Consider the following 27,892-nt stretch of genomic DNA (forward strand, 5'->3'; position numbering starts at 1 on the left):
TATTGCTGTATGACCTCATTCTGCTGCTCAAACTCTAGAGTTAATCAGATCTTTTGGATGGGAGCAAATGGACCACTCACCGTAGAGCCTAGACCTTGTGTGCTGAACGATTACCACCTGCTCCACTACCTGAAGTAGTTTCTCTGCAGTCAGCAGTTTGACACGATGAAGAAGTGAAAACAACAGTTGAAGACTGGTTGTCTTCGCAGGCAGCTGATTAATATGACATGGGCATAAAGAATTTAGTAAAATGCTATGATAAATGTTTAAGCACAGGAAACTATGTAGAAAAGTATCATTAAGTGTAAAGAGTGAAATAAAATAAAGTTTTTGACAATTCCTTTACTAGTTTTGTTTGTATTAAAAAAATGAAAAATAGCCTTCGTATTTAAATTTATGAAATTTGCATGGGATTTGCCTAGCATTTTAGTTTATTATTCTGTTTAGTTTTTATTTTTGGGACTTTAGATTTTGCTTTAATTTTATTATTATTTTTGATGCAAGCACTACATATATATCTATTTGCATATTTCTTTTAATTCTTACATAATTTTTATTATAACTCTGCCAATGTTTCTAATTTTTCTACACAACGCAAAAAAAAATTGTATGCCTTCCTGCAGCTTCTCTTCAAAACTTCAAAAAATATTTTAATAACTGCAAATAATATGACAGTTTGTTGCCTGTTTTAATCAGGCAGTTACAACATATGTGATTGTTTGCCTTAAAGAAAAAAGAACGTACCTGATTGTTTGCCGTAAAAAAAGAATGTATTTGATTGTTTGCCTTAAAAAAAAAGAAAAGATGATTGCTGAACTGAATAAGACTAGTGGCAGTGTTGTCATGTATAACATTGTAGCTTGTCAACATTAATGATGTGATAAATGGTTCATAAACTACAATAATTCATTTCAAGTTGCAGAGTCATTGTTAAATGTTAATGAATGTTACTGATCTTAACTATACATAATCTTCTTGGTCTAAGGATTGAAAAAAAAACTGAATTAAGTCATCTATATTGAGTATTTAACAAAGCAAATTTATTTATTTTTTTTGTAAGTACTCTATGAAGAAATAGAAAAGTTCTTATTATGGTTATGTTCAATTACTTAGAATTTAAACATGAAGAAGTTTCTCCTGAGGAGCTCAGATTTTGCTGGCTATCAAAAAGATTATTAACTGTAAAAGTTTAAAAGAGATAGTTAACAGTTTTTTTTTTATATAAATTTTTTCTATTTGAATTAATCCTTAAGATGTAATCAGCAACATTGTAAAGATTACTTTCTTGGTACTAGCACAGAACTTACAATCTAATCCCTACTGCAGTTAATCAACCTATTTCCTTATCTAATGAAAAAATATTAACCAAGATAGTAAAAAATTATTTTAATAAGCAAAAACTAAACCCTATGCAATAAAGGAGCTCAATCCTAAACATAAAAAATGTAGTTGAAAATACTTCAAATAATATTTTGGCTAATATGAATAAAAAATTACCTTCTATTTTGCCTTTCCACTTTGTTAGCAGTTGAAAACTTTCCCACCAAGTAACACATACAGAAAAAAAATTTTTAAAAAGATATTCAAAAAATATATATTGTAAAACCTCACCAAAACAGAATCTGACAAGACAGAGCAAGAATTCCATTTTGAAGAGGTTTCCATCTTGCAAAACTTTTAAAAATTGAGTTAATTTATCATGAAGTTCTGTGCTATGAATTATATAAATGCAAAAGAAGTTAAACAAGGATAAATATTTGGAATAATCTGGAAGTTATAATGCATATAGAGAAGATTAACCACTAATTTTCAAAAATTGTTCAGTTACACTAAAAGAGTGTTTTTCATTTTTACAGGTTAGTAATTTTTCATTTAAAAGTTATGTTTAATTAGAAGAAATTTACTTAGCCTAAAACACAACATGATTTAACACTAATGTTAAAATAGTTAAGTACAGTTTTCTGTTTTAATAATTTACTGGAACGAAAGTTCCAACTTTTGTTTTCAATAATATTTCTAGCGGTTAACATATTCTGTCACAAATCATTGCTGTTTATACGAATTGCGAATACTTCCAGCATGCAACCATTCCCAATGTTTCTCTGAAACTGTTAATTTTGTTTTCTGTGTCCTCTCATTGTCATTCTTCTTCTTCTTTTTCTTCTGAACTTTTGTTAATCTTGCTAATTTCGGACAAAATAATTTCATCTACAGTCTGAAATCCTTCTTCGATTACCAAATCGCTATCAATACCCACATAGTCTTCAGCATTGACCGATATTTTACCACTTTCTTGCAACAAAAATTCAAGTTCACACAATATTTTTGCATTACGCAAAGTACATGTATTAGGAACATAATCATTATCTGTTAACGTGCAGAAACCAGCTTCTTTAAATGAAATTTTAACACAGTTATTTGCAATTTGTTTGTATGATGAGCCACCTTAGCAGAACTGTAATTTTATGTGTCAGTTCAAACAGATGAACATGACTCCATATTAGCAACTAGCAACTGCAGAATGTGTTTCCAATAATGAATTTTTATGTTTTTAATAACCCCCTGATTCATTGGTTGAGTTACACTAGTTGTGTTTGAAGGAAAAAAACAAAAGTTTTATGTTAGAATAATCAACATAGGCTGACACATTGTCTAAAAACAGTAGAATATTTCTATTTGCATTAACCATTTTTTCATTTAAATTATAAAGCCATTCTTCCATTATGTTATAATTCATCCAAGACTTTTTATTTGTGTACCACTCCAGTGGTAACTGATGTCATTTTTGAAACAGTGAGGTTACCAATATTTACCTATCAACAATGGTTTAAGTAACATGCCATCCACAAAACCGCACACCAGAATAGTCAGTCTTTCTTTGGATTATTTGCTCCAATACATTCTTCATTTTTGAAACACAGTGTTTTATTTAGTAAAGCTTGAGAAAATAAACTGGTTTCATTGCAATTACTGATATTTTTTGGTTCGTAACGTGGAGTTATTTCTTTAATTTTAATTTTCCAGTCGATAACTATTTCTTGTGTCTACATCTTTAGCCTCACCTTAAATTTTATTTTAAGAAATTGAATGTGCCTCACCCAAAATTTTTCTAGTCATGCATTAGAAGCGCTAAATTTAGTAACTCCTAACTTACCTGCAATTTCTTTCTCCTGCTGTAGCAGGATAGGTCCCAAAATAGGAAAATTTTTGATCTTGTAAGTGTGAACCGTGAATTTATTTCTTCATTTTTGCTTTTAGTCTGCCGTCTACAATTACCATTCTTTTCACTCTTCAACCATTCTTCCTTGATTTTATTTTTATTTTTTTAAATGTTGTTAATTTGTGTTTTTCCACAATTAAACTTTTCACTAAGTTCTTTAACATTCATTTTAGAAATTAAATCAATAACTACTACTTTGTCCTTTAATTGTAAAGTATTTTTTCTCTGTATAATTATGAACATTTTAAAAGAAGAAAAATGCATGCAACTAAAACTAAAATAAGTTACAGTTTTTAAAGTGTTAAACTAAATACATACTGTATTTAAACTCTCAACAGGTAACAAATAGAACATAAAACAATTTACTTCTACGACAAAATGAAAACTATACTGCTGCTTACCATGGTGTTCAAGGCACTGAATAGAATTATTCTCAGAACTGTACATGGATTGTTTACATGCTGCCGTCCGCTATCAAATTTTATTAATGACTGTCGGCTTATATGCCAGAAGTTTGGTGCCAAGAATGTAAATAATTAGATAAACAACAGTTCCGTTACTGTATAATAATAATAATCATCTACTGGATTTATAATCATGGGAATGAACAATCTTTATTTTTTAAAATTTTGTTTCCATCTTATGGGACAAGATTAATACATAAAAATTAAAAGTAAAATCTATGTTTCCTTTCCATTTCCGTATTGCGGAATTTTCCATCTTGAAAAGACTAATTTCTACTATAAAAATATATCAGGACTTGGGAAACTGTACATTTTGAGGAAATTTCTGTTTTTTGCAGGTTTGTTTTGTAGAGCTTTCACTATAAATAAACTTATAGAATTTCTATAAATATGCACATATATCAAACATATACATACTACAACACATCTTACCTCTCTAATAGATTAAAATTCTGAATCAGATTTTTAATGTAATTCTGCACACCTACAAACCACTTTAATTAACATCAGGTTCTATAAGGTGTGCAAAATGCAATAATGTTGGAATGTTATCCAACTCTCTGCATAACTCATCTTAATATAACCTAGTACTTTTATACAGAAAGTAATATATTTGAAATTAATGAATGAGACTGTTCATCTTTCTAAGAAGCAAATATATCATGTTTGTATTCTCTTTAAGCAATTTATAATACACATTTGCTTAATTCATACAATAAAATTTTTTTTAAATTTAAAAAGTTGACTGTTATTTGCATGATAACCATATTGGTTTTCATCAATATAAAAATATACACACATGTAAAATGAGAATGTTTATTTAATGTGAACTCTCTGTCTGAGTTTTATTTAAAATATAACAATGGGCTTCTGTCAGTAATTCTTGCAACTTTTCATACTTTACATAATTTTTACCACGCTCTAAATCACACCAAACATAAGCATTATGTTCTTTAGACAATTTAATATCATCTACAGCATTTTTATCCACTAATTCAGCTAGCCAGTATACAACACGTTTTGGTCTTCCATTTACGACATACTGAAAAAAGATAATACCATTATATAAACAAAATTTTATTTTAATAAAAAGTAAATTATACACAAAACATTTTCAATAAAGTTATTAAATATCCTTACTTTTTCAAATGAAAAATGTTTAGTTATTGGTAAAATACTTAGGTTCCAGAATGTTTTGATTAACAAGAAAAAATTAACATAACCTAAGATCAGCCAATAAATACTGATAAAACTGTATAATAATAATAATTTATTAATGAATACTACAGTATACATTATACATGTATACTATACTATAATGTATAATAGTTTCTTAGCACAAAAAAATCTGATATGGACAACACATGACTTCCTTGTATGGTCTATTAAATTACATATTCTCTTTTTTTTTTTTAATGAAAAGTACATAAAAAATTTTACTTCATTAATAATTTTGATATGTTTTCTTTTTTTTTGTTATTGAATTATTATTCATTGTAAAACTTTTTTACAATGAGAGAGGTTATAAATTATTAATAAATCAATATATTTAAATTAAAAAAAGAAAAGAAAAGGAGATGAAGTCTTTCAAATTGATGTGCCTTCACCTTGTAACATCCAAATATTCCATTAATTAAAATTTTATTTGGCTATAACTCTGGAACAAACAAAAGTAAGTACCACTTATGATATATCATTGAAAAGCTCTAAATGAGGGCTTGTTACTGCAGAAAAAGTCCAAAATCCACAATTTTTGGATTTTGGGCTTTTTTTGGAAACTTTTGGTTCAATTGATTGCAATCAAAAGGAAAGGTGCACAACTAAATGTAACAACAGTTCTAGATCCAAAATTTCAACATCCTGCAGCTAATAGTTTTTGAGTTATGTGGGATACATATGTACAGATGTCATGCCGAAACTAGTCAAAATAGATTCATGGATGGTCAAAATGGATATTTCCTTTACAATATTTCTTTTACTTCATATAAGGAAATAAAAATGTTTCCTCTGATAGACAAGATATTAATGAACTTCCTGTATGGTCAAGCTCTTTTGAAATTACTCTACACAATCCATTTGTTTGAAGAAACACATCTAGACAGACATCAGTTTACTTGTTCAGCTTTGTCTTATGTACTATGAAAAGTTGCAATAGATTTTGTCAAATTATGCTAAATGTGACTGGTCATAATAGCAAATGTTTTCTGTAACATGTACTCTGAGAAAGGTAATACCTTACATTTAACCTACTACTTTTCTTATAGATTTGAGTCAATTGAGGTCTTAAGATGTGTAGAAGGTAAAAGAAGTACTATTATTCTTTGGAAAATTTTATTCTTCCTTTTTTACGTTAATGAGTAAAGTAATATTAACTTACGATGAATAAATACTTACATGTATATGGTTAAATACTTATAACTCACCTCTAAAACTCTTTTAAAATTATGGTCAATTTTAAACTGTGATTCTACTAAACCAGTCTCTTCTTCTGTTTCCCGTACTGCAGCAGCCATTTCATCTTCTCCTTTATCTACATGACCTAAATTAGTAAAATTCAATATCATGTATGAAATATTCACAAATAATTTATGTTTTTAAAATTATATATATAGGGATAAAATGAAAATAATAAAAAATGGGGTAGGGCACTTGTAAGTAATACAGCAGTATTTACATATAAATCAGAATTATAATTCCTTGAACCGTTCTGAATGATTCTTTTACGGTTGTTTTTTATTAAGGATGGTTGTAGATGTAGATCTGTCCAGATAATTCAATTATCAAGTGAGTATTAAGATTGCTTATAATAAGAATTATTATATATTAGATCATTATTTTTTTGTGGAGTATTATACTTCACAAAATAGAAATACTGGAAGATAGAATTAGATTTTCTTCTTACAATTAAAAATTAAAAAATAACCATACTTGCTGAATTTACATTATACTTTAAAATATCTTAATTTGTGTAGCAATAATCTGAATTATGTGTTCTGTAAAATGTAGCTGCCTACATGATTCTCGAGTGAAATTTCTTGTCATACTTCTTAGTTACCACCCTGAACATGCAGTTACCAGTTTGTCATGCTTTATTCATTTCACTAATTTGAAATTCCTTTTTTGTCAGTAATTATTGTTATTTTTAATTAATGTAAAGTCATTTCCACATTTTTATTAAATAATGTATTGATGAATGTTTTATTGCAACTGTTAAAAATAATTCAATTATTATGAATAGAATTAAAAGTTTATTATGAATAATTCAGTAATTAAAAAAAGATTTTAATTAGAAAGTTTTAAGTAAAAACTTATACTGTAACAAGGAATAGACAAGAATAAATATTTAAAAGAAAAAATAAGCAAACAAATAAATATACAGCAAAACAAAAATATTAAATTAGTCACTTTGATGTTTCTTGTTTTACATATGAATGTAATTTAAAATTTACATTCATATGTAAATTTTTTTTTTTAGCTTTTTTTCAAAGCTAAAAGAGACAAACTAATAAACAGAAAAAGTATAATAAAAATTCCTATCTCTTCAAAAAAAAAAAAAACAGGAAACATTATCATGGGTTGAAAATTCTGTAAACATTTTCCGTTAACTGAAAAGTTATTAGCAATGTGCTAATCCTGAACAATAATGGTGAAATAGATAGCGTACAACCATTAACATGGTTAGTTTAGTATATACTGTCACAGACCACCCTTTCACATTTTGGTAAGCAGTGAACTTATGTTACTTTGTAGTTTAGTTTTTGAATAATCAAATAAAAATTCCTGAGTTTTTTGCATCTTTGTTTAATATTTATAAAAAGTACTATTAATTTATAAAACTTCCAATTAAACTATTCTGATACTTTTTAAACAGATTATATTTATTTTACATCTTCTAACACTGCTCTGATCAAGGTTAAATCGTGGTTTCCCCTGATTCTGCCAGTAAATGGCGAGACAGTTCTTATATTTTATCCTTGGAATAACGTATACCAATTCTGATCTAAATTTTATATGAATGTATATGTAAGTATATTTATTTATGAAATATACAATTTCACAAAACGTCAGAAAAGGCTTTTAATATATATCAATGACAGTGATTTAGTTTAACAGGAAAAACGCAAATGATCAATGATCAAAGCTCCTTGTGATACAACACATTAATGACTTGGGAGTAGACTAGTGAAAATGTTTAGTAAACAAGATTAATTCTTAAAAAATATTTTAATCCTCAAATAAAATTTAGTTAATTCATTGACAGTATCAAAAGTGATCACAGTGTGGCACTGTGGTTTCGCTCTTTTATTTCAATTAAGAATAATTTGAAAATGTATGTTATGACTGAGCCTGAAACAATCATGTGAGCAGAATGCTCCCTATCTCCCTTTGGTGTTGCCACTATTCCAGATTCCCCTGGCCACATTAACAGGTGCTGTATACAGTAAGTTTGGTGGAGCTGCCACCTTACTGCCTTTGGGGTTTTCTCCCCTACACTCTTCCACTCTCTCCATCATTGGGAAAACTTTCTCATCTGCCTTCGAAACCCTCTTGTAGGCTAGGTCATCCACCTTGACCTTGTATCCTCGGCAGTGCTTATCTTATGGCGGCACTTACTTGCCACATCACAGATCACAGTAACATCATTGGATATATTTGGGGTTTAACAGGGTAAAAATAAATTAAATATTTCATCCTAAAGATACATTAAAGGAAATGTTGGAATTAAAAATTGTAGCATTTCATTTACTAATTACATTTAGTGTGCTACCATTGCTAAAAGATATATTTCAGCCAACTAAGAAGGGCCTTTTTATGCTTCCATTGCAATTTATGATAAATTATTAAACCATCCACAAACCGTGTAACCAACTTATTTAAAATTTAATATTTCCTTTTACAAAAATTTATTTTTCAATCGCTTTTTAAATAATATTAATTATGAGAAATATTCTAGTCAGTGAAATGTCAATAGTGAAGACAATGCAACATGAAGATAATGCACCTGTTAAACAAATTCAATTCAGTTCAGTTATCAATAAAAATTCAATTTTTTTTTTTTTTTTGTCTTCAGTCATTTGACTGGTTTGATGCAGCTCTCCAAGTTTCCCTATCTAGTGCTAGTCGTTTCATTTCAGTATACCCTCTACATCCTACATCCCCAACAATTTGTTTTACATACTCCAAACGTGGCCTGCCTACACAATTTTTCCCTTCTACCTGTCCTTCCAATATTAAAGCGACTATTCCAGGATGCCTTAGTATGTGGCCTATAAGTCTGTCTCTTCTTTTAACTATATTTTTCCAAATGCTTCTTTCTTCATCTATTTGCCGCAATACCTCTTCATTTGTCACTTTATCCACCCATCTGATTTTTAACATTCTCCTATAGCACCACATTTCAAAAGCTTCTAATCTTTTCTTCTCAGATACTCCGATTGTCCAAGTTTCACTTCCACATAAAGCGACACTCCAAACATACACTTTAAAAAATCTTTTCCTGACATTTAAATTAATTTTTGATGTAAACAAATTATATTTCTTACTGAAGGCTCGTTTAAAAATTCAATAGTTTTATTAATTAAATAAACCTGAATAATGTCTACCTTTTTAATGTGTGTTTAGACATTTTTAATTGACATCTTCAAAATGATTAGTGCATTTAGCATTTTTTTTAAATGTATTAATTACCTTCACATAATTGTTAAAAATATTTTTTATAATTATTATTTTTAATAATATGAACATGTTACTTGAATCAAGGTTATTCTACTATTTCCCCATATATTTCCAGGCAAATGAGAGAGCAGTTTACTTTTTAATCCATTGAATAGTACACCTAGTATGATCTATACAATTTTAATCCCTTAGGGATTAAAAAAAAAACAAAACATGGGAATTAGGGTAAAATGCCAATAATCAAAGCCATATTCCCAAATATCACCGAAGTTAAGAGTCTGCTGGATGTAATTCACTGCTTGCTGTTCATATTTTTAATGGCTAATGATCTTCAATGCAGTTGATACCATACAAAAAGACTGCTATTGAAATAAAAAATTTCTTATAAACTTGTCAAAAATTTGGAGTAAAAACAGGTTTTTTTATAAGTAAAAGTAACCTTACAATATTCTAACGTACCTTTTGGAGGAGACCAATGTCTTTCCCCATATGATGCTTGTAATAGTAAGAATTCCACAACAGGTTGTAACTGATATAAAAGAAATCCACCAGCTTTTACAACAGCCATGCCTGTTTTTATTTATTCAATCTGTAAAATGGAAAAACAAAGTATTTCCCTATAAAAATATCTTGGTTTACCCTTTTAAAAAAAATCATACTTTAATTTTTAAAATCATATATAAATTCATCAAATTAAAAAATATTTTATTCCCTGTAATCAAATTTGTTAATACTCCTTCTAAAAGTTTTAAGATTTTAACAGTATTAAAAGAATATGTAGAATATGAATAGCTACAATTGTTTAAATATCTAAGTTTTATCAGTTTTTTGAGCCTTCTTTGAACTGTTAACACATTTTTTACTTTTTATAAGAAGCAGTTTGATTTATATCTAATGACTGGATGCACAAATAGAATATTTGAAAAAATAAATGATCCTTAACAGAGTTTATTTTAACCTTCTTGGAACAGTAATACTATTGTCCATGCTCTTACTGCCAACATAGAATGCGAGAAAAAATAACTATACTATTCATAACATTAGTTTTAAAATTGATCCTCTTCAGGTAAACATTTTTTAAAGCGCATGAACAATCTTATGAACAGAGACATGTACTTAAAGTACATTCTGCCAACCTCAATGGCAGACTGGTCACACCTTCATTTATCATTTGCAATGTTTTGGATTTGATCAGAGAAAGACTTGATATTTTTCATGAGCTCCAAACATTACATATGGCATCTTCATCTGCAAACCTTGTGAACTTAAATGAGTGAATTTATTACCTAAAAAAAAAAGATTATTTACGAACTTATTATCAGTTATTTACAGATTAAAAAGATATTCATATACATATTATTATATGTATATATATATATGTATATATATATATATATATGTATAACATCATTAAGTGTTTTATTTGTTGTATAAGCAACAAACGTGATCATACTTTCTAATAATATTATAGTCTAAATTCAGATCAGCTAAAATGCAATCACTGTGGTCATTTTTTATAGAAGTGAATACTGACAAGGGCAGTTACGACATAACAAAACTGAAACTATAATATAAAATAAAAAATTATTTATGATGAATTAATACACATAAGCACGTGTGTGCATGCTCATACATACACAGCATTTTTTTTCTATTGAATGATTTTGAAATGTATGAAATATTTGCAGTTAGTACAACTGTTTTTTAAAATAATTTTTGTTTTATGTAAGTAATTCTTTCTCATTAAGTAATTTATTAAATTACATGAAATAGGCCACTAAATTCATTTAAATAGTTCAACAATTATTTATATATTAAAAAAATTCTCTGATATAAGAGAAGTTTCTTGCTAAAAAGAATTAACATGTATAAATTTTTTCGGCAAAAGAAAATTGCCACTTGTTCATTTTTTTCATACATTATCATTACTCTCTTATTCGTATATTGCATGTAAAGAAAAGTTTTTTGATGAAAAAGATTACAGGAGGAACAACCATATAGAAATCAATATGAATTAAAGGATTGCAACATTTAAGCTGTGTGTAGGGCTTCATGTCATCATTTGAGCTTCTGCCATACAAGAGTTAATATGATTTTTAAACTAACTTCAACATTTAGTTAGAGTAGACTAACATTTTCATTCATTAAGTTCATGATTGGTGATGCTCTTTCCCAGTGTCAATGATATTTTATTGTTGCAAGTTTTTTTTATTTTTTTTTTTTTAATTTATAAGATATAATTTTGAATGTGAAGAAGAATCTTATTTGATTGTGTTACACACTTGATTTATCATTGTTTTGTGCATGGGTTTTGCATTTATATATATAAAGATAAATTTGATTCAATTTGCAATTAAGAATAGTTTTTTCTTATTAATTTTCACTGTCAAACATAATGAAAAAAAAAAAAAAATTGATGGGTAACTCTCTCTCTCTCTCTCTCCCTCTCTCTCTGAATTTTAAACTAATTTTTTTATGGGTAATTTTGAAATCAAAGCTAAAATTAAATTACAGTATTTATTATAACTTTAGTTAGAATGTAATTAATACATACTTGCTAATGATTCTGATGATACTCTATTACCGATGATTATTACTGACTGTTGTAGATATTGCAAAGCGAGATAAAACTCATGTGAAAAGTTTAGTTTAAGCAAATAATTAAGCGAGTAAGTTTAATAAAGATTTAAATAACACAAAAAGACTTATTAAAATCATTGCATACAAGTTTAGTGTATAAAGTCTGTGTTCATAACGTTTAAGCTATGGAGAACAACTACATGCTTGCACTGCTGGGAAGTGACTGCTGTTTCTCTAAATTGCTGCACTCCCCTCCACTCGTCCACAAGAATCTCCAACACTGTCATTTTTCCTTAGTTCTTTGTGGTTTTTTTAGCAGATTAAAAGGAAGGCTTATAAAACAAACAAAAAATCTCAAAATGGTGTATTAACTTGGAGATTGAGTAAGAATTTGAAATATTTTTGTTACCCTCCTCAAATAAAGTTGTTACAATTGTTATGTGCACTTTGCATTTGATTACCAATTTTTATAATAAAATAATCGCTAATAAACTGTTATCAATTGCCTCACTGATGGTCTTGACTACCTTCACTTTAACATGGTCTCTCTAACAGTAGAGTGGAATAATATATTTTCTTAGCAGAAAAAAATCTTTCCTTCTGAAGACAAGGTAGAAATGATTTCCCAGTTTAGTCAAGCTCTTAGAGATTAATTTTACCCAATCCATTTCTTCAATGAAACCATGAAGATGGACTAACATCAGCTGCTTACTTAGTCAAGAAATTTACAACAGTTTAAGCATTAAAGTTGCTCCTTTAAGTGACAGAACCACAAAACAAATAAGTTTCAGCTATATAATAGACAATTTACTTCCATCAGCTAAAAGATGATCCAGACAGAATACTAAAGTTTGCCAAACTATGCAAAATGATGGTTTGAAAATAGATATGTAGATTATCTTGGGTGTGTTTATTTTAGTATTGAATTTGTTATTTCTATGCACGATTAAGTTAATCATTATAACAGCTGGTACCAGTTAAGTACAAACCCTCGTTGGTTTTGTGAAGGTCACAATCAGCATCGACTGACTTTATTGGGATTTTATGATGAACATATCACTTGACCATTTTTTGCCAAAGGGTTCTTTAGACTTTTTTTTTTAAGGCATGTATATAAAGTATAAAATCTAAAAATTTAAGCCTGCACAACTTTAAGAACTAAGACATAGCATTATGTAACTGCATGCCGTGGAATGACATATGGCACTCCACCATAATACGCTGTGGAAGTTGGAAGAACTTTTCAATAAGTATACAACTGTCAGGAAAATATGGGCTCGTAGTTTGTTAAACATATCTCTAACAGAGATAATATCATGTATGTTAACCTTGCAATTTTCTATTTAATTGATTTTTTATAGTTATTTAAAATGTTATTAAAAATAACAGGTAAACTAATAAAAAAATTTTTATTGGTTCACACAAATTTTTCAATTTTGATTTCTGTTGTCATAAAAAACATATTAGGTCCCAAAGGATGGTAGGCAACAAATCACACACAAGTCATAAATATACTAAAATGCAATAGATCACAAGATCACGTCACAGGACAGAACAGAGAACACAATAAAACGTTTACTGGTAATTAACTTAAAAATATAAATAGGTATATCTTAATATTAAGATCGACAACCATATTTATTGTTGTCAGTTAAAAATTCATTTATAATAGTTTTTCTCTTGAAAACTTTCAGCGGGTGCTTTTTGAAATTGTTGACGGAGTAAGTTTTCTTACATGGTGAAATCAGGGTTTAAAAGCTATTTAATATCTCTTTAACTTTGTTGTAATATATGAATCACAAATAAAATGAAACAGAACTATCACAGTTTTTCCATACGCTTGTTCAATGAGAGCACCTTTCACCATACAGCACACATTACACAGAGAGAAGTGTTTATCCCAAACTTTAAACAGCATGAGGAATGGAAGTGACAGTTGTTTTAATCCTATGCTTCAGTCAGGTAGATAAATACGTAGCAGAGGCATATACACAAGATTCTTTATAAATCCCCAAAGGAAAAAAATCACATGGTCATATTCGGCGACTCTGGAGTTCAGCAAACAAGCTCTTTCATTGGGTCATGGCAACTGATGCGACAGTTTGTAAAAACATCATTCAACCAATCTCATACATTTATGCCAGGGAGGAGGTGCACCATCTTGTTGCCAAATTGATTCTACTCTTAAATCAAGACTACACACCTCATTCAAAAGAGGGATAGTTTATTATAATAAATTAAAACCCCAATATTCTTTTTTGTATACCAGATATTTTACACTTACAAAAAAAGTACTTTTTCAAAAGGAGCAGTTCTTTACTGTAAAAATAGAAATTCATCTTTATGGAAGTAATGGAATTTGTGATTGGGGTAATGGGGTAAGTAATACATTTAGATGGATTGGAAAAAAAAAATTATATTATAAATTTATATTTAAATATTCAGCCATAACTCAATTTGTTGGCCCACTTATACAAACCACAGTATCCTCAGTAAAATTAATCGCCTGTCTTCAGATTTTTTTTCTTCATGATTTTGCCACATAAGCTTGAAGCTTGTCTGTGGGATGTGGAAATGGAATTTTTGTATTGTATGAAAAGTGTAATGCCTGGCCGGGATTCAAACCTGGGACTTCTAGAATTGAGTAAAGCAGATCATGAATATAAGTAAGGAAGAGAAAAGGTCCTAAAATAGACCCCTTACCAAATTTGCTTGAGAAATTCATTGAACCAACAACCACCATTGCATTCTACCTTCCAGATGTAACTTCAACTACCCTATCCCTAACAAGTCACTACACTACGCTTAAGTTTCTGAGTAAGGAGAGAATAGCTTTGGTGAAATCACAGAACACACTTGCAGCCCTTCAAGACCTGCCTAAGGCACCAATACAAGAAGTATTGGTGCCTACTATTAATTCATAATTAATTGTTCTAGTGCTATTTTTATTTTGATGAAACTAGCTATCAGAAAATTGTTTTTTACCCTCAGATTGACTCATTTTTCCTAATGCTATTCTTTCAAACATTTTAGAAAATGCAGCATTAATATGGGGGCAACAAATGTTAAATTTCAAAGAACACTATTTAAAAAAAAAATTGGGACTAATTTTATTATACTTCAAATAATCTAATTTAATTAGTAAATATGAATTAAAACACTTAATATTGAATTCTGAAAAAAACTTTTTGTTTTAAAAATCCACCTTTCTCATTAGAATTTTTATCTTGAAGATTTGAACTGATATCAAGTTTAATTTTAATAACTCAGCAAGAGCTGGATTACATTTTAAAATATCAAAATTATAATTTCCACCCAAAATAACATATTTGAAGAATATTTTGTTTTTCAGCATTTAAAAGAAAATGAACTTTTCAAAAAATATATCTGGTTGGAGGAGACCCATACATAAATAATACAATAAGTTTATGTGTTTTTACAATATTCAAAGAAAGACTCCAGATAGAATACTTTAAATTGCTTGTGACATATTGCTTAACAAAAATCAAGTTCTACCCTTTTTACTTCCTTGTACGAAGTAAAGAAATTATTGTGATCACAAAAAATGTTGGTTTTCAGATTTCAGTGGAAATATCCATTTTGACCATCTCTGAATGCATTTTGACAAGTTTCGGTGTGATGTCTGTACATGGATACGTATCTTGCATAACTCAAAAACAATTAGCCGTAAAATGTTGAAATTTTGGATTTAGGACTGTTGTAACATATAGTGTAGAAAAACCTCTCCTTTTGATTGCAATAAACTGATCCAAAACGCCCAAAATCCAAAAAAAATTAGATTTTGCACTTTTTGTTAATTGCAGTACTAAGGCCTCATTGAAAGCTTTTCAACGATATAACATAAGTGGTACTTATTTTTGTTGTTCCAGAATTAAAGCCAAATAAAAGTTTAATTAATGAAATATTTGGGTTTTGTAAGGGAAGGCACATCAGTTCGAATCAGACTTAATTTCCTTTATTTTTAATTTAAATATATTGATTTATTAATAATTATTAATCTCAGATTGTAAAATAAAATTTTACAATAAATAATCCAATACTAACAATAAAAAAAAAATGTATATATATATATATGAAAAAATATCAGAAGTTATTAATGAAATAAAATTTTATGTACTACTTTTCATTTAAAAAAAATGTATATATGTAATTTAATAGGCGTACAAGGAAGTCATATGTTGTTCACATCAATTTTTTTTTAATAGTGTGTGCACAGTTAGCAAATGATCTAAAATTCCTTACTTTGTACAATTTATTAAGACTACCTTCTCTGGCCCAGTGTGCAGTTAAACATCTGGCAATTCATCTAGCGGTGAAAGGAAGATACTGAACTCTTCAACCCATGAATATTATACAAAAAAATTTTAGTTATTATAAAGTCTATGTGGTGATAACAGAAGTGTGTTAACCAAACTGCTTACATTCACTCAGTGGACTTTGCTCAGCTCTAGCTGAGCATGTGTTACTATACTACCAAAAGAGTGGGGAATTCTCAAAACATTCTCCCTTGATGTTGATCTGACATCAATAAAATTAGGTTTCTGAAGATAACTGAACTATCTTTGATATTGCTCTTTTTATTACACTATGTCCTAGCTTAACTGAAACTATCCTGATGTCCATCATTATTATAAAAAGTATCACAATTATTCCTAATTACAACTTTAGTGGAGGTAAATTGTCTTCCTTCACTAGCATTAATATGCCTAGTTGAAGATTGGGTTGCTGTATCTTCCATTTCTTCTATGTAATGGAGCCATTTTTGATGTAAAATGACCCACACAGTCAACACCAGATTAAGAAATGGGCAATTGATTTGTATGCAATATTTAGGAAGTTTTCCCCCAAGTTACAGAGTCAATGAACCTCTAATCAAAAACAAGCAGTGCACTGATGAACTTTCTTAACTGGTTTCTTTATTAACTGGTTGGCTTTTGGAATCCAAAACCTTTGTCAAAGTGAGCCTAAAACTAGTTGTGGCCAATTTGCAATAATCTTAAATGTTCAGGTCGTACCAGCATTTTGGTAAAGTGATAGTTCACTAGCAAATTCAGTTGGTGTTTCTGGTCATATCTGATATGTTGGCATTTTGATGCCTTCCTTCAAATCATAGCATTTAAGGAATATCAATAAATGGATTTAGATTAAAAATGGAACTTTTCTTTAAAACAGATAAGTTTTCTTGAAGTGCTTTAGTTTCCAGACTGAAGGATGAGAGGAAACTACATTTATTTACATATTAAATGCTTCATTAACCTCTGTTACAGTTAATACTACAAACCTTTTCTCAATATGTTAATAACTAATTAAATTTAAGACAATAAGCTTATTAATTTTGTCAAAGTGGAGAATTTTATAAAAACTTCATCCAGTAGATTAATTAAACTAATTACTGAAGAAGATTCTTCTGAAACATTTTGGATTTCAAAACTCTGAATTTTGACATCAGTGGATTCTCATTTCTTGATTCTGTGATTCTCAAGTTTCAACAAAAACCTTCCATTTGATTGGTGACTATGATATCCATGCAAGACAGATAGAATTTATCCATGAATGAAAAGTCAACCTTTATATTAAGGATTGGAAGTGTCTTCCATACAAATTTAGCGAATAACACCATTCCACACAGCAAAATCTTTGTAAACCAACAATTTTGATTGGTACAACTCTGGATTTTGAACAAAGTAATTGAGCTAAGACTTGTACTGATTTATCAAATAAATGTAGACATAAATATGCATAATAGGCCTTCTCCAAGGTATCACAAAACCTATGCATTTGAATAATAATGGGCTTTTTAATAAGTACCTGTCTTTGTATTGGAGTTTCCTTCAGAAAAGAAAGTTGTACCAAATTATCCCATATTGTTTACAGTGATGTATGTAGAGTATAATCTCATTTCATTCCACCCAGCAATAATTGTGCAATAATGTGTGGTCAGATGAAGGTGACCACACAAAACTTAATGTCTTTCTATTTTTCATCTATTTGTAGATAAGAAAAATAAAAAAAAGTAGATAACAAAATATATCTGTAGAGGTAATCAGTTTTTAATAAAACTTTTAAGAAGTTTTAAGAGATTGAAGAAGATCTGAGCAGTTTAATAACCACTTCTTCATTTCAAATCCAGCAAATTTCAATAATGATATAAAATTAGCTTGGATCTTGAGTGCTGTATCCATGTCACTGGCAATTGATACTAAATCGTCGAATATAAAAATCTTGCTTCAATTTTTCAGTTGCAAGTGGAAAACGTCCATACTCATCTTCAGCTTATTTTTGTAGACAGTTGCTATAAAAGGAACCCGTGCAGTTCCATATGTTATGATGCCAAGTTCATAATATTGTACTGATCTGTAAGTTTTTCTCTCCATAAAATTTGTTGGTAGAAGACCAATTCTAGATAAACCTTTATCTGAAGACATAACTTTGCTATATCTGTTTAAAAACTCTTAGGTGTGTCCTGAATCTAACTATTTTAGAGTAAAGGTTCTGCTTAACTGCAGCAACAACTATTAAAGTATCATTTAGTACCTGAAGTAATTTTTGCTTCACCGCAATCATCACACTCAAAAACCCGTAACAACATACATGCTGGAATGACAAGATGACCTTGGCTTAGTTTGATTATCATCGTGTAACTAGTGTTACACAAGAATGATTCTAAAGTTTGACACTTTGGCTCTAAAAACTCAAAAAACTTCAAGTGATGGAAAAGTTTAATTTGTTTTTCATTTCCCATTCACACTTGGTTTTTGAATCTAACCAATTTATATATAATTTTAATAAAACTATATCATCAAAAGATCTCTCTCACTTTAAAGTCTTAGGGCATTTATGTTAGTTGTAATTGTATTAATGAACTGATGCAATTCATCTGCGTTTTTTGTATACAAAATTAAGCTGAAGCAATAAGTTTTTTTAATTTCATCTATCGACTAAAACTTCCAAAGATCAGATAATTAGCTTCAGTAATAGCTAACTAAACTTTTAATCAACCTTGAAAGCATAGAAATTAAAATAAACAGTTTTCATACTTTCCATCAAAACATAGGCAAATTGATTGCAAGAAATTTCAAAAGAGATTTAGTACTACTAGAAACTGGTAAGTTACCAAAATTATTCAACACTACAGATTCTTCAATTCATTATCATTTGAATTTTGTTACTACCGTTTTGCCATTTTTTCTGTAATATCATATAATATTATTTTTAAATTCAAGTCTATCTCTAATTTCATTTTCTATTTCAATTTTGTCTTGTGTACTTGTTGTATTTCCTAAAAATGTCAGATAATGTTTCCTATATAATCCTAATTGTACTTAACGAAGTATTTTCACTGCATCTATCAATAAAAGTCTAAGCACATGTTAGTTGTGCTTTACAAACATCTCACTGTTTAATTAGAAATTGCAACTCTGTCTTAGGATTTATTATTGTAAAAATAAAAAATACAGAGTAATTTAAACAAAAGTAACATTAAAGGTTAATGAATAAAATAAGAACATAATGAACACATAGGAACATAAGAACATTGTACATGCTAATTAAGTTGACATGGTTAGAAATGTGAAAGGATAACTATTGGAAAGACTAAACAAATGATAGGAATAAAAATTAAACAAGAGCTTTAAATTCCTTATTGGTGTTAGCATCGGAACTGCAGGCTGTTATCAATTCTTCATAGTTCAGACTGCCTGATCTGTTGCTATGCGGGAAAAATTTTGTATGTAAAATGACTACTTGCATTCAAATTGAAATTATTTAATCAAGCTGTACTACTAGTCTTTACATAAAATTAAATATAACTTTACACTAAAAAATATCTATTCTGGAGACAACCAATAAATGTGGTTTAGAATGTATTAATAATAACACAGTAAAATCACTAAAACACACAAATTAATTTGTCGACCAAACTACTCAGACTCACTCAGTGGCCTGTGCTTGGCTCTAGTTGAATCAAGTTAACAACACTGTTGAAAAAGTTGGGAATTCTAGGCACATATATTTTTTTAACAGACTTTAAAAAAAAATTTATAGTAAACATTTTTTAGACATCCTACAGCCTCCTAAAAATGGGAGGAGGGATATCGGATAAGACCCAACTATTTATCTTCAACTGTTAAAAGGTTAAGGGAGGTTGAAGGTCTGAATGCATTTTAAAAATACATCATAAAATACTCTAAGTACTGGTAAATCCCAGTTAATTAGAATTAACTGAACATAACATTGTAATACTTTGCAATAAATACAGTATATTTTGAGCAATCAATGTTAAACTACTGAGGATTAGAAAAAGTTCTTGGATTTTTATATCTTTCCTTCCTTTTATTTTGTTGAAATAAACTGTTGCAGAGTTCAATTCTACATACTTTTTTTGGAGCTAGAAGTTAAAAAGTATTAATAATAGTAACTTACTGCATAAGAGATATTTTAATTAAAATCATCAAAATATAGCTGATCAGATATCTTTCATATACTGACTACTACCATATTCAGTTAAAATGTCTTCCATAGCACATCCTGTACAAGAGATTTCCCTGCAATACTATTTATGTAAATAGAATACTACCAACAACCTTTGAATAATTACGCTATCTATCACTATACAATGAAATGTTATACTAACAGAAGCTTATATTTTAATTTTTATAATAGATAATATTATGTTAAAAACTAAACGTATCAAATATGTTAACAATTTGAAGTTACCTTAATTATTTTTATTTTAATAAAAAGATGATACATTGACAATATACAAACAATGAGATTAATAAAATACTATGCAAATAGTTACAATATGAATCTAAAACATTTTTTTATGATCTTCATCTGCCTGATAACTCTTATCAACATGCAAATACTGTACTTATTTGTTATTTCATTTTTATGATAATGATCTTAACATTTTCAAAAGCATTCTTAATAAATAGTAAGAAAAGAAATAAACTTGTTTTAATGGATAAAAATTGTCTTAATTTGCAAAAAAAAAAAAATAAATAAATACACATAAATTGTTACTAACTTTACAAAATTACAGGTCAATTTCATTTTTGTATATATTCTCTTAGTATTTAAAAAAATTAAGAAAAATAAACTTTTAATAGTAACTGAAAAAGCATACTGATAAATAATACCAATAATTAGCACAGTTTCAATTAATTACACAAGCCTGCAAAATTTGGGTTGTGAAATGTTTTTTAACTTTTGGTAATTGATTTCTATGTATTTTTTTGCACTTAATCTGAACATAACCTAGATTTTTTTCATCATGTCAGGATTTTAAATAAATTTCAAAATTGGTAAAAAGTTGAAAAATTGTGAATATGTGATACTGTAAAATAAATGTAAAACTTTTTTTTTTATAGTAAATTAATAAAATACATTCACTTTTTTGATTATACTATGAATTTTTATAGCTAGACAGTTGACTGGTCTGAAGAGGTTGGTGGGGGGGGGGGGTTGAAGATGATAGACGATGGGAGAGCTTGGCCAACAGGTTATATAAGACTTAACTAGTTGTAACATATTTATTGACAGCTATCTGCAGTACTCATGCAGCATGTTATTATTATCAGAGCTGTTTCAACCATCAGCACGCGTAAATCAAATTTTTTCCCTCCTCCGTGAACAAATGCGTTTGTGTCGATAGAAAATATATCTCTAGGCCATAAAGAAAACTTTCTGTTTTCAATTCAAGAGTCTGGAAAAATTCTGCAGATTCTTTTTGTTACATTTGTAGTGAGTTAATGGTGGATAGGCAAAAAATAAATATAAGTTTTGTTCTACAAGTGTACCTCACCTATTTCAGAGTGAAAATAGGATCAAGACAAAACTTGGGCACTCCACTACATTTGCTACACATGTGTTGAAAGACTTAGACAGTGGTCAAATGGTGAACAAGAAGCGGTTCAGATTTGGAGTTCCAATGGTATGGCTAGAGCCATGAAATCACACCGATGATTGTTACTTTTGTTCGACTGGTGCTCACAGTTTCAATTTGAAGAACAAAAAATGGAATCGTCTATCCAAAATTTACCTGAAATAGAAGGTTTTGCAAGTGATTCAAATGCAGATAATATCAAGGAGTACGAACCTGGAGATAGCTGTGCACCAGAGCTTTATAAACGAAACGATTTGGTTTGAGACTTACATCTGACGAAAGAAATTTTTGAATTGCTTGGTTTGAGGTTTAAAGAAAAGAACCAGCTAACAGCTGGCACCTCATTTTCTTGGTTCAAATATTTTCTTGGTACAAAAATGTGCTCTGAAAAGCTCTCATAGATCTGAATAAAGTTCTCCTTCCACCTCTATATATCAAGTTAGGCTTGATGACGTACTTTGTCAAAGTCTTACCAAAAGAAGGTAATTTGTTTTAAATACATCTATGACAAATTTCCAGTCTTAACAACTGCTACACTGCTAAACTAAAATAGGGTGTCTTTACTAGTCCTGACATTAGAAAACTTCTCAAAGATGGTAATTTTGAAAAACAAATGAAAGTTGTAGAAAAAAAACCCTGGGGAAAATAAAGAAAATAAAGACGTAGTAACCAAGTTTCTGGGCAATAAGAAGGATCTGAACTTTCAAATCAATCGTTGAGAACATGCTACAGATGTAAAAAAATTTAGGCTGTTCCATGATCTTGAAGGTTCACTTCCTAAATTCACATGTTGCCTATTTTCCTGAAAATCTGGGTGCCATTAGCGAAGAGATGGGGAGAGTTTTCATTAGGACATAAAAGAAATGGAAAGGAGGTATCAAGGAAAATGGACTACTAAGATGATGGCAGACAATTACTGGATGTTACACCAAAATGAACGCTATAGAGAAGCATAGAAGGAAAAGCGCAAAGCAGAGTGTAAGACGTCCAAAGAAACTTCCGACACATGGAATAAAATTGTAAATATTTTACATACTTCATCATTAAGGGTGGGTGAAGAGGGGAAGTGGTTTCCAAAGGCATGATGTACCTTATTTAGAAATGCACTATAATAGAAATTAGGCTTATTTTGTGGCAATTTTCATTAGAAATTAATGGGTCAATGATCCCTTACCCTCCTCTTCAGACCATTCAAATGTTTAGCTGCAAGAATGCAAAGTATAAGCCAAAATAGTGAATATAGTACATTAATTTATTATTAAAAAAAAACGTTTTATATCTATTTTATTGTAACACATTTTTGCAATTTTCCAACTTTTTACAAATTTTGAAATTAGCGATTTGCAAAAAATCCTGACATGATGGAAAAAATGAGGGTTATTTTCAGAAAAAAACTAAAAACACAACCATTACTGGCTTGTGTTATCATTGACAACAATTTCCTAGGTTTTGGAGAATACTTAAAATTGTGTAGATAGAAGAAATTCTATTTTCTATTTTTTGCAATCTCATTACAGCTTTACATTTAGTTCCACATTTTTTATTAATGAAAACCACAATGTTAGCAAAAATGCTTACAATTGGTTAAGTCATACTTTACCAACTGTAAACAAGTAAGTGAAATTTAATTTTTTTTTTTAAGAATATACCTGTAAAATGCACATCCTAACTTCAAGATATGCAACATGAAGTGCTATAGTAAAATAACCTGTCTTTTACTTTTCTATTGTTGATTAAGTATCTGCCTTAAAATCTGAACCAATCATGGCTTCCCTCTTTGCAGATGACACAACTATATGTATATCTGAAGATAATTATTTAAAAGAATTTGAAAATACTATAATAGTTCAAAATAATTATTAACTAAATGGGATTGTAATCATTTAGCTTTAAATATGGATAAAATTGATGCATTGTGGTACTCAGGTGGATATAACACTGCTTATCATGTGGACAGAAGTCCCATTAATAATAATAGTATTTTTTTTCCCCATAAAGTGAAATTTATCTGTGTTTTTATTAGATAACAAATTCTCTTGGGAAGGTTTGATTACAACATTTTTTTGGTTTAATCAAATCAAACCACATTTTCTTACTTTGAAGCACCTTAATAAAAAACTAAGTTTGCCATTAATATTAAATATTAAATAACCTTAAGTATATTCCATCTGAAACATCATTTTTTGGGGCTCCCTAAAAAAATTAGAATGTCTTCAAGAAACAAAAATGGACTGTCAGATTGCTGTCTGGAATCCATAAGAATGAATCTGAGACTAATATTTAGAAAATTAGAAATGTTAACTTATCCGTATTTTATATTTATGTATGTGCAATCTTACCTAAAAACTTATTCTTACAAAATAACAACATCAAGATCAATCAAATCAGTGTATTGTGTTTTAATGTAGCTTACACTAAGTGCAGTTAATTGTTAACATTAAAACCTAAGTTTACTTTGACACAATAAGAAAATAAAAATAACAATGAAAAAAACACACAATAATGTCATGAAGGAAGTGATATAAATAAAAATAGATCTAATTAAACAATCTGTGCTAGTGTAGTGAATATATAATATCTATTGAAGAAAATGATCAGCAGAGTCCCATTATCTTATGAGTGGTAGTCCACAATGCAGTCTGTGTTATTTAATGATCTTTACAGTACTTTTTTCTCTCCACCACGATTAAAATAGCAGTTATCTTAAAGGATTTTTTCCCAAAAATATTCACTTCATGCCCGACATGCTAAAATTTCTCTTTTAATTATTATGCATATTTTGTATTCACCTTTCTAAAACAAACGTTCTAGTTTATTCAGCTTTAAAAATGACCAATAATTAGAAAATCGTAGGCCTAAGAAGACATTAGTCAGTCAGCAATCACTAAATTCCTTCAATCAGATACTGAGCATTAAATCAGATAATGCATTTCATTATTAGACTGAGCTTTCATTATTCATACTGAGCTTCAGATAATGCATTTAATCAGATACTGAATGGTATCTGCATACTCTCTGTTGAATATTTGAGTATTTAGTCTCTGCATTTACAACTGTTGACCTTAAGAAATTTTATTTTTATAAATAAAATTAAAGAGAATATGTAATTTATGTTTAAGAGGAATTCATATTACATTACATTTATTTAATTTTTGAATCCAAAGGTTTAATTGCAATTGTCTTACTGTATCTCATGTACATATTTATGTAATTTTATTATTCTATTGTTTGTATTTAGTTTTATCCTTTGACTACAGAGTTTCATCTCCTCACTATTTAATACTCTACAAGTCTAATATTATTGTTAAATATATATCATTTGAACACTTTTCTAAACATAGATTATGTCCATTTAGGGAAGTAATCTCTATATTCTACATTTACTGATGGACCTCATCCACATTTAAATTGATAAAAATCCTTAACAGTAATTTAAAAAAAATTTCTTGTATGAAAATTATTTTAAAAAACTAACGCAGTAATACCAAGTAATTGCTTGATCAATATCAAATATTTTCATACCGACATATCATTACGTTAACAATAGAAAAAGTGAAGATCAACATAAATCAAGTGTTGCATATCTAAAATAAATCAAAAATTAAACTTTAACTCAAACTCTGAGTCAGCTGTTGAAGATGACTGATGGTGCGCTTTGCAAAGTGATCTCCATCATAAACATGACATAAATAGTGCAGAATATTTGATGCAGTCTCTCTGAAGTGACTGTATTTCTATTTAAATATAAATTCAGCCAAGTAAGATGGTGTTTAATATTGTAATACCTCGGTACTTAATCCCTTACCTCTCTCCATAAAATTCTAACCTTAACCCTAACCTCTCTCCAAAAAATGAATTAGAATCTGAACGGTCTTCACAAAACTGATTGCTATTTGACTCGGTTTATATACTTTTAAGCAGATAAAGTGGCGCAGATCTTGCATGGGTCACTGGTGTTGATCAAGTAATTCCTCAGAATTACCTACAACTTAGTTTTTATTAAAGAAAATTATCTCCATATAAAATTTTATAAATAGGAAAAAATACATCAAACTGTAAAACCTGTGATTTTAAACAGTCTGCTGAATTTACCATTTCATTTTCAGAATTTTTTATGAATTTGCATCTAGTGTAATAGAGACCTAGATTGTTTAAAAATCAGACAATAAAAAACTTTTATTTCAGACTTGAGTCTGAAGGATCACACCAAATATAATAAAATGAAAGTTATGAAAACAATTATGTAAGGTATAAAAGTAAGCTAAAAATTAACATATTATGGAGAAAAAATTTTCATTCAGAAATTTTACAAGGGATAAAATTTTGTTTGTGTGGCGCTATCAGAAAACTTTGGTTCTAAGGTCATAAATGGAAAAGTTAATATTTGGGACTAAAATGAAACCAGAATGTTTACATATGAGACAATACTAGTTTCCTAAAAAAAAATGTGTATATTTTACTGGTTAATCATTTAAATTCATCTTCAATATTTGAGTACAAGTGGTAAGACTTATACACAAACAATAAATTCAGTTTTGAAAAGAAATTTACTTTCGTATCCTGATTAATTTAAAAGTTTATAAAAAGAAAACAGAATTAAGAATATTAAAATACTTAAATAAAAATCGCCGCTCAAAACTTTCTGCAAAAAATTACAAGCCGAAGATAGTTTTAAAGAAAAATGTATCATTAGGTTATTTCATAAGCTAAAATGTTTGTATTAGGATGTGTAATGATAATAAAATGTGCAGGTAATGCATTAGGATGTAATGTACAACCAAATCCTAATACACTACTAGAACTTCGTCTAATAGATAATACATAATTTCATTTAACGAAAAACTTACTAAAAATTGATGCTAACACTGTAATACGACTAGCAACTCTCCACTCTACTACTGACTCATTAATGGGCTTTTCGGTTTAATTTGATAAACGTGATCATCGGTTGAAGTGGTTTATTTTTGAAGGTTAGAGATGGGGAAATTGTAAATATTTCTTTACATTTTGGCATTACAGAAGATCATTTAAAATTTCAAGTGATTTTTAACAAAAAGTTAGATATTCAATGACAATTAATTCTACAATGACATTTAATTCAATTTATTTTTGCAGAAGATCCACACACAATCACGTGGGCAGTACGCATAACATGGAAATCAGTTCACAGTGCTGAGTCGAGCTCGAATAATTCAATACCGACACAATATAATAATACAGACACCGTTTGCGTTATACGTTTTATGTCAACAAAACCATGTTATCTGTGATATAATAATAATAATGAATTGTGTTCATTTTGTATATGCATATGTTTTATGCTCTATTATATAAAATAATTTTTAATTTAAAATGTCTCTCCTGAAATGAATAGTATTTTAACAAAGATTAAGAATAATTTCTATATACAAAATCTTCGTTTAAATTTATAACCACTGACTAAATGTTTTCTATTATATGATCCAGTTTCCACAAATTCGTTTTTTCTACATCGTTGCCATGCTTTACATAATCTTCTATTTTGTTTAGAATTACCCGTAAATCTCAGATTAATAATTTTTTTACGTCCTTATTTAAGAGTCCTATTATTTTGTGCAATGAAATCCTTAAGGATTGCCAAACCATTTAAATCAGATTTAACTCAGAATAAGGGGAGTTTTATTTTAAGAGGGTTTTAAAATAAAAACGTTTGCTTTTTGCGATTTCATCAATAAGTTTATTCGTTGTAGTTTCTCTTGAGCAAGGAAACGGACTTCAGCAATTCCATTTTCAATACAGTCTCATCAGTAAAAATTTCCTTATCCGTTAACCATTTAATAATTTTTGGGTTTGTCTAATTACTAGTAGTTAAAGCCTTTGCATTTACAGAATGTCCATAACTATTACATTATTATTTTTGTTCTTTTTGATTGAAAATAAAGGGGCAGAACTCTGAAGATAAAGAGGTTGCAAAGGAACAACAAAAATCTCTCAGAGGCAGCATCCACAGAGACCGTGGACAGAACGGCAGTACGGAGAGATGGAGTACTATGTAACCCACTTTTA

General features: G+C 28.9%; 1 protein-coding gene across 4 annotated transcripts; it reads right to left on the reverse strand.

Moving 5' to 3' along the window:
* Positions 1-1,018: 1,018 nt before the first annotated feature.
* On the reverse strand, positions 1,019-26,847 carry Datp (purine phosphoribosyltransferase family protein Apf). Of its 4 annotated transcripts, none has more exons than XR_012755667.1 (5): positions 26,695-26,847; positions 9,820-9,949; positions 6,108-6,223; positions 4,117-4,726; positions 1,019-1,179 (listed from the first exon to the last, which is right to left on the reverse strand). XR_012755667.1 is itself a non-coding variant. In XM_075359780.1 (4 exons), the coding sequence occupies exons 2-4, from the start codon at positions 9,926-9,928 to the stop codon at positions 4,505-4,507; spliced, it is 447 nt and encodes a 148-aa protein (XP_075215895.1). In that variant the 5' UTR covers positions 9,929-9,949; positions 26,695-26,847; the 3' UTR covers positions 1,019-4,504. The 4 variants fall into 4 exon arrangements, 2 of the variants coding, with proteins under 2 accessions (XP_075215895.1, XP_075215896.1); XR_012755666.1 differs by having other exon boundaries at positions 1,019-1,606; positions 1,676-4,726; XM_075359780.1 differs by having other exon boundaries at positions 1,019-4,726.
* Positions 26,848-27,892: the final 1,045 nt, after the last annotated feature.

This window comes from Lycorma delicatula, chromosome 3 (genome assembly GCF_047948215.1).
Source record: "Lycorma delicatula isolate Av1 chromosome 3, ASM4794821v1, whole genome shotgun sequence".
NCBI lineage: Eukaryota > Metazoa > Arthropoda > Insecta > Hemiptera > Fulgoridae > Lycorma > Lycorma delicatula.

Bases quoted from the DNA above. Each gene is read 5' to 3' on its own strand.
- Datp (XM_075359780.1), bottom strand. From the start codon at position 9,928: ATGGCTGTTGTAAAAGCTGGTGGATTTCTTTTATATCAGTTACAACCT. The intron at 6,224-9,819 runs GTACGTTAGAAT...TTACTAATTTAG, and splicing joins ACATTGGTCTCCTCCAAAAG to GTCATGTAGATAAAGGAGAA. The intron at 4,727-6,107 runs GTGAGTTATAAG...ATCTTTTTTCAG, and splicing joins ATTTTAAAAGAGTTTTAGAG to TATGTCGTAAATGGAAGACC.